Below are 14,084 nucleotides of genomic sequence, written 5' to 3'. Positions count from 1 at the left end.
TCTGCCTGCCTCTCTGCCTACTTGTGATCTCTGTCTGTCAAATAAATAACTAAGATCTTTAAAAAAAATAAAAATAAATAAAAAATTAAAAAATAAAGTGTCCCAAACTATTTTTCTGGTTACCTTAATATAAATTGAACCATTTGGTACCACCCCCCAAAAAAGTGTATCTGGGAACCAGATAGAGACTAGAACATTTCAGAAAGTTATATTCCTTGTCTTGTCAAACAGTAACTCTAACCTTGCATAGATTATATTCAGACTTCAAACTCTATCAGCTCAGATTATGTCTTGGACTTCATTAAAATTAGATCTGTGGTCACCCTGCTTCCTATAAATCTATTATACTCTGCAGACACTTTCTGTGTGACTAGTAATGAGTGACTTTTCGCCCTGTGAGTCACATGGCAGAGGTTTTTTGCCATGCTTTCAGAACCCACCAGATCATTATTTCTCTAGACATGATGCTTCACACTGAAAGGTCATGAAATGCTTTAAAGGCAGAAATTTATGATGGATCTTTGATGTGTATCACCCACTTAGTTTGAAAGGGTGAGACTTCGATAATTTTTAATTAAGTCTAGTAGCTGCATCATAAGCAGGCCGTGCTGGAAAATTATAGATGTTTATATAGTAAATCATAAAGGCATGAATGCAAAACATAATTTTAAACGGAAACCATATAGGAAGCTGTCAGTGGAGAATCTGCTGCTGCTTGTCTCTGTTAATAACAGTTATAAAAACTGGTATAATTATAGGAGATATTTAAAGAGGAATCTGTGTTTCAAAAACTATTTAGTATCCATTATTCGCTGGACATGGAAACATTTTCTTGCTCACAAAATAAGTCTTGTAATTTTGAGCTCTTCTTAAAATTATTCAAAAACTTCATTTGCAGGAAGTTTTAAAATGTGGCCCCCTGCTAATTAGATGACACTTTATAATTCTACACCAAAGTAGATCTTTCTAGTATTCCCCGAGAATTAATGTTTATATGTGTCAAACATGTTCTGAATTTTCTAAATCAGAAAATTACTGTGATAACCTTAAGGGGAAAGGTGACATTATTAAAATTAAGTATTGAGTGTTTAGACATACAACTTTCTGGTGAAATAAGTTACAAATCCATGTGCAAAGTACTAATCTGGATTTACAAAGTCAATGCTGCTTCACAAAATAAAAGATAAACTTTTATTTATCTCAGGCATAACTTCACTGTTGAACATTATACTGAATATTATATAACCTCTTGTATTAACAAGAGCAGATTGAGTTGTTTTGTAGTAACAAACAGCTCAGCAGCTTAAAAACTTAAAAGAGAAACTATTGCTTCTTTATGGGAACTTTGCCATGGCGTTGGGTGGCTTTCTAATGCAGTCTCCGCTTACACCTCCAAATGAAGACCTACTCCCCAATGCCAATGGAAGAAGTTAGTTGGAAAGTCTGTCTGGTGATTTCTAAGCATCAGCATTAAGTTCTTCCATACAGAAGGGACTTAAGTCGTTTCTACTGACATTTCATTGACCAAGCAAAATCATACAATCATGGCTTGAAGTTGAACCTAACTTCAGTCATGGCGCAGGGTGGGGGAGATGTAATCCTAGTGTGTGCTAGAGAAGAGGAGTGCTAGCTCCTGGTCTTACCCCTGATATATTTAGTTTTCGTATGGTTTGTGTGTCTGCGTGTGTGTGTCTACATCTATCTCCATGTCTGTCTCTGTAGATGTATGATAAAGGATGATTCTCTATGCCCCCAATTCAGGAGATAAACCAAGCTTCTCCAGTTGTTGAAATGTTAGGACTTTTATCAATTATTTCTTTGTTCCTACTATGTGAATGATAGAATACAGAATAATACATCTTCTTCCCCATACTACTTTCTCTTCCTTTCCCTTTCCTTCTTCACTTTCTTTCTGGGCTCTTACTCTCTGCTCCTGAACAATTTTCTCTAAAAAGTCATTTGGTGGAGTCGAGTGGTTGAGCATCTGTCTCATCAGGTGGGGGGTCTGCAGGGTTCAGAGTGGGTTATCAAAGCCCACAATGTAAATGCCAAAATAATATTAATCACAGAACATAACCCATTACATGAAATAGGAAACCATGGATCCATGTTTCATATAAATAAATGAATGTATTAACTGAGCATCTAACCAAGAGCATTTTATTTAGTCTCGAGTATCTCTCTAATGGAGAAGTATTACAGACACCACCTTAACCCAAGGATCAAAATTTAAATTATTGGTAGTGGAGCAAAGAAAAATCATGTGTTCCTGGTGTGATGCAATGATAAAATGGCATCAGGTCTGTGACGTCCCTGTCAAAGATGCATATTGTAGAATGTCCCAATGAACATGAGGAAATATCCCAATTGAAAAACACTGAAAAACAATAACTGATCTTTAATATCCTGAAGAGCCAAGGAGCACTTAATCATGAAAATTAAGAAAAAACTGAGGAACTATTCCAGATTGAAGGAGATTACCAAAACATGATACTTAAATGCAAAACTTGGTTCTAGATTTTTCCACTGTAAAAAGGGTATTTTGAGACAGTTGGAAAATCTGAATAGGTATGAGGTTAGATAGTAATAATGTGTCAATGTTTGTTTCCTGGTTTCCTGATCTCGAATATTGAATGTGTTTATGTAGGAAAATGCCCTTGACTATAAGAAATAAACATTTAAGTATTTAGGGCAGTGGGGTATCATTTCAACAACTTTGTCCAAATGATCCAGGGAGGAAAATTATTGATAATATACTTTGAATTTTCCTATAATTTCAAGCTTGGTTCAAAATTGAAACATAAAAAATTAATAAAAAAACGGCTTGAATATAATTGCTTTTCATGCAGTCTTGAGGAACACTTTATAACCTATTGTTAGCAACAAACAGAAATTATCACAAAAGGATTCTTATCCAAATGTCATTTGGAAAGCAAATACAAATGGTAGCAACCAGAGATAGTAAATATGCTGAAGAAAGCAAAAATATATCTTTTAAACTTAAAACAAAAGGGGGAGTGTGCGTGTATGTTTAAATAAAATTGGTATTTCACTTTTTGGCATTGTATAACTCAAGGTAAAAATCTTCCTTGTTTCGGGTAAACTATGGGGTGGGTCCCAAAATACTTTAAAAATATTTGAGGAGGAGGATGCAGAGATCATGTCCAGATTTTTGTGGAGTTTTCTATAGCCTCTGAGACTCACATGGTCATCCAGGCCTTCATCCAGGCCCTGGTTTGCTGGCCGCAAATTGGTGGCTCAGGTGTATGGCCAGGAGCATTTTCGCAACAGTGACCTTTCTGTGCGACCTTGACCCTATTCCCTGGACTTGCACTTGCCTCTTGTTTCCTCTCGGTTTTATAGAATGATTCATTAGTGTCTCGGGCTTAACCACCCAGTGCGGGGATAAGTGTGCAGATGTTACTGGCCCTGAACAAAAATTGTGTTGGGAAGATATGAAAGGAAGCAATCTTTTAACACTTCAGCCTGACATATTTTTAATATATAAATAGTAGTATGTTGAATTTGAATAAGAAATTTAAAATTAATGTTAGATTTATAGCCATCTGAATTTTTTGAAACCATGTTTAAAAAGAAAAACTGAGTTTCAAAATGTTTTCCACTAAGCATAATGACAACTTCTGTTAGCTCTCATTACATAGTTAATTATCCTTACAAGAGCAAGAAATGAGAGGATTTTTTTTTTTTTGGAAAGTTCAAAATGACCTGATACTATAACTTCATCAGCCAAATTTTAGTGTGTCTTTGCACCTGCTTTATAAATACAGAAAATAGATGCAAGGTGAATAGAATTATGCCAATTTTTCTCACATAATTAGCAGTCTTCAAAAATTATATTTTAAAATATAAAACATTGAAGAGGTAATATTGGTCTTTTAACTTTGGGTTTTCACAGCTAAAGGGCCTAAGGATTACTTTTGTTCCTGGACAGATTTGAAGAATCCAGAATCCATTATGTATGTACAGACTCATGGAATTCTGCCTTCCAAGTAAAAGTACTGTCACTTCCTCATCCTCCCATTCTTGACTTTGAAAACGGAGTTCTGTTTCAGTCTGTCCCTGCATGACCACAACCGCCACACAAGATTTATGTGGACCCCACAGTGGAATATCATCTTCCTCTCTCTGCAAGGGATAACAAAGGATGGGAGTAGGGATGGCATGTGACAGCGAAATCTTCTGAGGTTCTCCGTGGCTAAGGTTCTTCCCTTCAGTTCCCCGAAATCATGCCATTGCCAGTGTGTTTTTTTTGTCCAGGGGTGGTCTGCTGTCAGGGGGATCCGGGCTACAATAAACAGGCAAAATTACAAGCATTTTAAAACTGTAATTCATAGTACACTGATAGCCACTTCTTAGCACGAGCCCCGTCCACTTTTTTACCCGTATTGCCTGTTGTTTCTCTGTGTGAACTTGGGACTCCAGTGGACTGCATCTGTATTGCTAATTCCCAGCATCACGCCTGCCTGCCATGCCTTGGCTTTTAGTAGCTCTTCTGCTTAAGGAAAATGTTCCCTTCTTTCTCTCCCTTCCCAGAACGCTACTTGTCAAAATCCCGCTCCTTCAAAACTCACCTCAGCACCTTCTACTGAGAGGCATTTTTCAGCCGCCCCAAAATGAACAGAATCTTAACGCTTTTGAATCTCAGTGGCGCTACCTCTTTTAACGTGATTACTGTATTCCACCTAAAATTATACCCATCTGTATGCTTGCCCATCCCTACTACTTTTCCCCACTGCTTTGTAAGATCCTTGAGAACAGCAAAAACTATTTCTAACCCTTGTAAGTATCTGTCTCTTGAAATATTGGCCGTAAACATTGCATACTATAGAACTCAGTATACATGTTTCCACTTAATGTTTTGAACAAGGTTCTTTTATCTTTTCAGTCTTTTCATTTAAATTATAAGGACTTCAATGCCGGAACCAGAAACACTACAGCTCTGTTCAAATGTATGTTCACACAGCATTTATAGGCTTGATGCGGAGAGGAAAAGTCACTTTTTCATTTTTATAAGAAAAGTTTCACATTATAATAGTTGGTATTTTAATGTAAGTGTAGATGTTAAGATATACAGTAGAATTTCATCGAAGGATTATAAAGTCTTTCCACTTCATGGAATGATAGAAAACCTATATAGTCACATTAGTATGAAGCATATATTTTTATGTGTCTGAGAATTTTTTTAAAATACCAATTATCATTAGTTTTGTCATAGATGACATTTTATAATTTCCCCAGTACTATGGAAATATTCCCATGTGTCTGGAATTAGATCTTCCCATAAATAATAAATAAATTCAATATTATATCTATCAATTTTTCTACCGTAAAATTATTCCCCAGACAACAGGACGATGCTGCAATGACTGATTACCCGAGCCATGCTTTTGAAATTGCCATATCGTTGTTACAATTAAGGCCACTTTGGGGCTTATCTGCACGAGTATCCTGACATCCGACCAAAACTGCTGATGTGGCTTTAATGTGGATTGGGGCAAGAAAATAAATAGCCTTTCTGTCTGTAAACTTAACTGCCATCTTGCAGTTCCTTGACACCCTACGCTGATGCCGTAGAAGTTTTTTTTCCTATCACATGTTCTAAAACCAACGAGTCAATTCCAGACGAGATCGGGCGCGTTCAGGGTGGTATGGCCGTAGACCAAGGAGTCAATTCCAATGTCAAAAACAATTCAAGAGTTTAGAATCACAGTTGAAACAGCATACATATGCCCATAGTGAAAATGAGGTAAATAAATGCTTTTTTCATAGAAGATCAACAATTTCACTATTAAATAAATATAAAGGTATGGTTAAAATGATTAACTAAAGTGTATACGTTTCACGCCTATAATTAGGTGTTTGTCTTAGAGATAAGATTGGGTAAATCTAGAACCTCAGGGAATGGGTTATAAGAGTGCTCATTTACTTCTCCCGGATCCAATTAGTATGTTTTAGAATCCATTCCTATTCAAATCCTAAACTTCTTTTCAGAGGCTGCCAGGGTCACTGAGCTGCGTGATGGAGGACGGGCTGTGATCTGTGACAGATGTTTTCACCACCATGAAGCAGGGACTTTAATGAAATGCTGCTTAATGCAGGTTATTCTGATGTTGATCCCCTGCTCAACACGGTATAAATGATTCTGAATTGCAGTTAAATTCTCACAGACACTGCCTACCGATGTATTTGCTGAGTTAGAGGGTGTATTAATAGTAAGTGAAACGGTAAATGAAGACCATCTCAGGGGGTAGTTTGTCTATGACTTTAACTCATATCTCAAAGTTGGGGGCCCCCTTCCGTCTGAGGATCACTAGCTATTGAATCACCTTTTCTTGTTTAACAACCAGGTATTTTCTTCTTCTTCTTCTTCTTCTTCTTTTTTTTTTTTTCCAGATTTTATGTATTTATTTGAGAAAGAGAGAGAGAGTAAGGGGAGGGGCAGAGGGAAAGAGAAAGAGAGAGAGAGAGAGTCCCCGCTGAGCATGGAGGCTGATACGGGGCTCCAAGATCATGGACCCCGATATCATGACCTGAGCCAAAATCAAGAGTCTGCTGCCCAGCTGACTGAGGCACCCAGGTGCCCCAAAAATCAAGTCTTTTCTGTTCCTAAAATTCAGAAGACTACATAAATTCAGATAGATTAAATCCAAGGGGTACTTAAGTTAAAACAGATTAAATTATCAATAAAATAAGCAATAAATTCCTCCTATACTCTGCTTGTAACAATATAAAGCTTCTTATTTTTATAATTGGCATTATAAATAGCATAGTGGTAAGAAACTGGGCTCCATAAATTCTGACCTGTTACCATTATATCATTTAAGTTGTATTGGCTCATCCACTTTATAATTTTTAACTTGTAATGCAGTTTGGGGTATAAAATGAGGTCCCCCTACAAAGTACTTATAACAGAGCTAGCCCATAAAAAATGGTTCCATAGTGACAACTTCACACCATATTCTATTGATTAAAAGACACAGCCCTTTTACCTTTTATCATCTCTGCAATTATGGCATCTTAAAATGGCTGTATTTTAAAACCACAGCAGCCAGACAGCAATTAAAACATAGCTATCTTTGCTAGTACCTGAATTTTATTGTTATTCCTGGTGGCAATAGCGATTCCATGATATTTCTGCCCAAAATAAACAAAAACAGCTAAGAACTGTTCCTCAGTTGCTTGCTTAAATCTTTTGTTGACATCTTCTGGTACAATTAAAAATGTGCCAACATCAAAACTTAGAAATGAGTACCAGTACCTTGGCAGAAAGCCCTGGAGACAGTAGGAAGCTCTTAAAAAAAAAAAAAAAAATCCTGCATCATCATCACTTTTGATACCACAGGGATGATTCTGTATAGGAGGGCAAACTTTGATGAGTGTGAGTTAAAATGTGACTCAAAAGATTTGGACTCTGGGGGCACCTCGGTGGCTCAGTGGGTTAAAGCCTCTGCCTTCAGCTCAGGTCACGGTCCCAGGGTCCTGGTATCAAGCCCCGATTCGGGCTCTCTGCTTGGCAGGGAGCCTGCTTCTTCCTCTCTCTCTCTGCCTGCCTCTCTGCCTAGCCTACTTGCAATCTTTGTCTGTCAAATAAATAAAATCTAAAAAAGATTTGGACTCTGAATGTAAAGGATATTTAGGAATGTCTTCCCTTTGTATGTGTGCAATTGAGTGATATATTTTTAAAAACCATGTAAATGAATCCTACAAATCTATTTCAGTAAGTGTACAGTAAAAATTAGGGTTGACAAGAAACAGTGTAGCATCATTTAACTTGTAGCCATCGCTCTTTCTTTGACATACAAAATGATAATATATCTTCCAGCCAATGGCATCCTAGATTTGAAGAAACATGGTACACTATCATTACTACATGGCTTTTCCAGTAACACTGTGGAAGATCAGACAGCATCAGTTGATTTTAAGCCCCCGTTTCACATCATTTAAAGCCCAATGCATTAAAATATGTGGTACTTTAAACCATGTATTTAAGATTTTCAGTTTGGGGGATAACATGTGAAAACACAATGGGTTTTCTCCATTTCTCCATCTACAGAATCTCAACCCCCGTGTTTCCCTTCATCATTTGTACCTCATTTTCTGCTTCTCTGGAGCATAATGCCTCTTTGAGGTCCTCCATAGTCCCCCAAAACAAAAATCATGCATATTACATAGCTTAAAATTTAAGCCGGAGGATGCCAAGTGGTATTAGATGACTATGTAATTTGCCTTCCCAGCAGTGTGCTGGCCACTTAGTATGCGCTAACAAATGACAGGTATCATTGTTACTCTAAATTTCAAAGAAGAGAGAATGGTGAGTTTCCTGTCAGTACCATAGCTAATCCTCTTCTGTTGTTCATTTTTGTAGGTGGAGCTCACTGTCCAAATAGCAGTGCTTTGCAAGAGGTGCGCAGCTGTAACGAGCACCCCTGTACCGTATACCACTGGCAAACTGGTCCCTGGGGCCAGTGCATCGAGGACACTTCAGTGTCGTCCTTCAACACAACCACAACTTGGAATGGAGAGGCCTCTTGCTCTGTTGGCATGCAGACAAGGAAAGTCATCTGTGTGCGGGTCAACGTGGGCCAAGTAGGACCCAAAAAGTAAGGGCTTTAGAATGACGAGGGTAAATCCTGTGGCCAGCCATGCAGAGGATTGTCTCAGGCTTCACTTGACTTTTCATGCTTGTCACACCTGTCCTCAAGAGCAGGATGTGTTTGTTTTGAATGTCAGCGGCTGATAAAGTTCTAACAGCATAGGAGTCTTGTACCTGGGATCTGTAAACTCCATAGAAATATTTCTGTGTGGTGCCCACTTTCAGTTTTACGGCAGCACTTTCTCCTTTTATTAGGCTAGTGAGGCTGTGAAAGGAGTGGTTGCTCTGGGCCTGTGATCAATAATGACAGTGGATGACGTCCTAGCAGCGCAGGTCATCTGTGACCTCCTGTGTACCCGTAGGCTATGGAGTCTGCCACTCTGGTTTAATTGGGCTCTAGCCTTCTATGATCTGCCTTTCATTTTCCCTAGAAAATACTATATCAAAAATACTGAAGCCAAACTTATTACATCTTTTAATGGTTAAATGAATAAGCCATTTACTTCTGAAAGAGAGCCTTGGGATAGGATGAGTGCTATGGTAAGTAGAAAAACCATCAGTTTCTCACTGCGATTACAAATAGTGTAATAACAAGGCAAACGATTTGCTGGAGGGGAGGACAAAGAACCAGAAGAATTGGCATATGTGCCCTGTGAGAAATAGAAACAAAAACATGTCACAGCATAACTGAGCTGATCAATTATTTGAGAAAATTAATAAATCATCTCCAAAAACATATTCCTTTGAGGGGGGGGCGCTTTTATCTTTTGAGATATAGACAGCATAAGTCTTTGAGAATTCAAATCTTCTTAGCCATGTGAGACAGGGAAAGTCAAACCAGTCAGTTTTGCTCTGGTATGAAAACAGCCTCGAAATTTCCAAACACTTGGCCAGATGCTTCAGTATAATGTGCGACCTTAAGCATGCTCCTTAACCGATTCTGGCCTTAGTTTTCAAAGTTAATTGAAAGGATTTGATTTAAAAAATAGTAATATAAGCACTCAATAAATCTGGGAAAATATTATTTTCCCTTAAAAATTTGAGATCCTTTCTAATGTTTTGGGGAAATGATAATAATGTAGCTGATGTGTGGAAAACTTCAGGAGATAAATAATAATCCCATTAAGAGTTGTTATTATGTGGCCGGGGTTCCAGACATTAAGGATATTTTGCCCCCATACTTCATTTGATTATATAATTTGAAATTCTGAAACATTAGGAAATACATGCCAGGACGACTGGAATAAATTGAGAAACTATTCCACATCCTTAATAGGTAGCCCCAAACCACTATTTTAATAGATATAATGTGAAGTTGTAAACAATGTAACACAGGGAGTTAATGGGCAGTGTATTAAAATTCTCTGGCACTAACAGCAGGGGCAGATGTGCCAGGCCCTGGAAGATTCTGGGTCTTGCTGGGACGAGCATACAGGTAGAAATACTCCCTGCGGAGGGCTGTGACCTGACCAACCTGGCACAGGATTGCAGGTTATTATGCTGAGCTGCTACAAGGGAGCTCACTCTGTTCCCCTTCTACAGTTCATCACCTGCAAATAGCGCTGTTGATATATTCTTCACTTACCCAAGTTACAGTCTGTTTTTGCTAAGCAGTAGATGTACATGTGTATAAACCCATGTGTGAAAGAGCCTGATGGATGAATGTCATTAAATCATTCAATAGGAAGGCTATCCTGAAGCCCCATGTCCAGCCACCACAATAATCCATTAAAAATTTCCTTTGCCCTTGCAGCCTTTATTCAATGACCTGGATGCGTGTATAGATTTGTCAAGTTAAATAGATTTACTTTGCCATTAAAGTTCTGAAAAATTAAGCAAATACTGTGAATCCAGGAGAAGATGTTACTGCCCTTATCCCTAACAGCTAGGTTAAATTCAGTGAATGCTTTTCAGTGCCAGGCATTTAAACAAAAATGCAAATAGAAACATTATTTTAAACTCCTCTTAATAAAACAGATTACTGTGCAATGGTAAAATCAATGTTATTGATCTTATCTATCCTCCGAGTAACAAACTTCAACTCCTATCACATCTGTTTAATTTGACCTTGAATAAGATTTGGGGGGAAATCAATTCCTTGATTTAAACCACAAACACTAAATACAAACAGTACAAAGGAGAAAAGAAGCATGTTGACTGAACCAATTGCTTCACCAAAGGAAGTCTGAATTCATTTTATTGGATGTAATCTAGGCTGTATAATTTATCTTTGTGTGTTCATTTAACAGCTTTTTTGTTAGTAATTTTATTCTCCACAGTTAACCAAGTATCTTGCTGTGGATATTTCAAAACTAAAATGGAATTTTGGAGGTTGTCAATGATAACACTGTAAAGTCCATTGATTTATAAAGGGCTAAAATTTGAAGAGTTTGCTATGAATGCTCTTGCATTATTAAAATTTTAAAATTGCTTCATTGAGAAGGAGTGCCTCCAGTAATAATTATTAATCAATAATTCCATAATTCCAGAATAATTAACAGTATTATATGTGGGGTTTTGCCATACGATATTTTCTAGCTAATGCATGTTACATTATAATTCTAGATATTTATAATTTTATTTCTAACAATTCATTAACTTCTGTGACTCCCATCTAAATTTCTTTGTTGTCCCAGCAATTAGGAAAATCCAAGATTATCCTCAACATAAACCAGGGAGGTTATTTCTTTTTGAAATCTTGAGTCCAATATATTTTTCAAATATACTTCCAAATAAACCCTAGTGGTATAGAGTGAAAGAGGAAAGCATGTATCTGTATAATTGAATAGAACATAATATTTATGTATGAGATGGAACATGTAGATACATAAGTGTAATACAAGTTATATAAAAAGTGAAGTGTCAGCAAAGTGCTAAAGAGATATTATGGAAAGGAGATTAATAATGTTGATTTTTTTTTCCATTCATAATTCAGTTGTGAAAATCTGATTAATCTATTTGTTAAAAAGCAATTTATCCTGACCTACAGAAAATTTGACTTCTATCAGGAGTGTTTTTAAATCCCATTTTTCACTGATTTGCCAAGTTATTCCAGCAACTAGTAATACTAGTGGTTGTTAGTTTATTTCTTCGCTGCCTCTTAGCTTCTTTGCCAGTGATTTATATGACCTCAAAAGAGAACTCCATAGGAATCAGAACAATAAGTTACTTTTAGTCATATGAATTATGCTGTTATGTTTTATTGTCCTTACTATACATCCTCTTCTAGTGTTAATGCTAGTGGTCAGTATTTGACCACTAGAAATGGTAGAATTAGATCTTGAAGATACAGAGAAGAATTGGGAAAGTTAAAAAAAAAATCACTTGAATATACAATCAACAAGACAGTGTACTCAAAACTCATACATCAGCTCCCTAAAGTTATCTTTTAAAAAGTGAAAACTCTTATATAAATTAAGACATTTCAGTGTTTTCTCATTTTCTTTCTCTTGTGTTCCTAATAAATGTTTGCTGTATTTTTTAAAATAATTTAATTAATTTTACTATAATTTGTCAAAAACACAGTGTTTTATTTTTCTTTGAATTACTGGTTGACTATTTTTGTTTTATCTATGTTTACTTTTTTTGTCCCAATATTTATAATTTTAATTTATAAATATATTTAATTTATTTATTTAATAATTTAATTTATAAATATATATAATTTTAATTTATAAATATATTTAAGATCCCGTAATTGGGATAAATAGAAACTGGGGACAACGGAAGACAAAATAAGAATAGAGACACTAAATGAAACCAGGAAAAAAGCAAAGAACTGCTTATCATAATACTCTATCTATATACATTTATTGTTTTGTTATTATAAAATATATAGCTATAAATATCATCCTCTTGGAGCATGTACTGTATATTGAATATATTCCATTACAAATTTTATGTTATACCATGCATATCTTATACAAATAAACTGTAGAATAACCTGGAAACTTATAATCAGCAAGAAGCCTATTTACTTATACAGAGATGCAGAATTAGTCCTTAAATAAGTGATTTGAATTTCCATAAATTTCTTATAGAGCATGTTAGAAAATATGTTTTTATTAATGGAGAGATTTTTATAAGGGGTTATGGTATAATTAATATATTTTGTTCTAGTAACACAATTACTATTATTAAATTTATGTACATCCTGCCTTGAGAAGCTTTATTGAGGTCCAGTTTGGAAGAATCAATGTAGTTGTATAGTTCTTAGAAAAAATGAACAGGCTCCTAGAAGTTAAATAATACAGGTTAATGACTGTTTAGCCATTTTAGTAATGAAAAATTTAAGGATACTAAATTACCTGGTTTTCTGGGTTACCAAAGAGGCCAAGTAATTTCCCTTTGCATTTCCTAGGTGTCCTGAAAGCCTTCGACCTGAAACAGTGAGGCCCTGTCTCCTTCCTTGCAGGAAGGACTGTCTCGTGACGCCATATAGTGACTGGACATCATGTCCCACCTCATGTAAAGAAGGTATGAGCTCCAGAGTTCTGCAGATCACTCACCTAGAAAACACTCACCAGGCAGGACCTCCAAGTTCTTCTGGCTTAGCAGTGTTTGTGCTTCTCACACGGGGCTGGGTAGTCCTGGTTTGTCGTGCATGCCGTAAAATTCTAGTTTCTTTCTAGAAAATAGCCAGCTTTCAAGAGCCAAACAGATGAGTTTTATGCCAAAAACTGATTTAAGACTATATGATGTAGATCGAAATGAGTGGATTTTAGGCTTTATTTTATTAACAAGGTTTCCTTTAACATTATTTTAAAAGAATGTGTAGTGTCCCCATGTATTTCAGAAAGAACTTACAGCAATCTTATCCGTACTCATGGCTTCCAGCCCTCTTACTGGCAGCAAATAGATAGCCTGGGGCCCAGATTCACCATAAAATTCAATTATGCAGCCCCCAAGGCTGCAAATAAAGGAAAGAGAACAATGGCCAGATTAGACCTCTTCTAACACTTAACGTGACATGAGGCATTTGCAAGATGAGGATTTCCTCCCAGTTTGGTTTGGTTTTGTTTTTATTTCTCACAAAGACTCTTTAATATCATGGCAGACACTTTGATAACTGAGTGTCTTTTCTCAGAATGAGGTCCTTTCTCATTGCTGCTGAGAAAGATATCCATATCCTCCAGGTGACTTACGGAATACCTGAGCAAATTTTCTCTCAGTGTCCTGGGTGACACTCTCTCCTATTTTTTTTTTTTTTAATTTTACTCTCCCAGCAAATACTGATAGTTTTTCTTAAATTTATTTTGTGTTTTTATTTTATTTAAGCTTCTGGACTCTTACCAAAGAGATTTAATTAAGAATCAACTTCTAGGGGGACCTGGGTGGCTCAGCTGGTTAAGCATCTGACTCTTGATTTCCGCTCAGGTCATGATCTCAGGATTGTGAGGTCGAGCCCCACATCCGTGTTCCACATTCAGTGCAGAGTCTGAGATTCTCTCTCCCTCCCCCCTCTGTCTTT

General features: G+C 36.5%; 1 protein-coding gene across 1 annotated transcript in view; it reads left to right on the top strand.

The window, feature by feature from the left end:
* LOC111147355 (thrombospondin type 1 domain containing 7A) overlaps positions 1-14,084 on the top strand; it is a 442,849-nt gene that overhangs the window by 351,434 nt on the left and 77,331 nt on the right. The window contains exons 8-9 of the mRNA XM_022503356.1: positions 8,387-8,621; positions 12,975-13,090. Of these exons, the coding sequence (XP_022359064.1) occupies positions 8,387-8,621; positions 12,975-13,090 (351 nt within the window). The remainder of the gene's footprint in view (positions 1-8,386; positions 8,622-12,974; positions 13,091-14,084) is intronic.

The sequence above is a fragment of the Enhydra lutris genome, unplaced genomic scaffold, assembly GCF_002288905.1.
Source record: "Enhydra lutris kenyoni isolate GAN:26980312 unplaced genomic scaffold, ASM228890v2 scaffoldscaffold16, whole genome shotgun sequence".
Taxonomy (NCBI): Eukaryota; Metazoa; Chordata; class Mammalia; order Carnivora; family Mustelidae; genus Enhydra; species Enhydra lutris.
The sequence above is the reverse complement of the archived record's forward strand: the minus strand, read 5'-3'. Positions and strand labels throughout refer to the sequence as shown.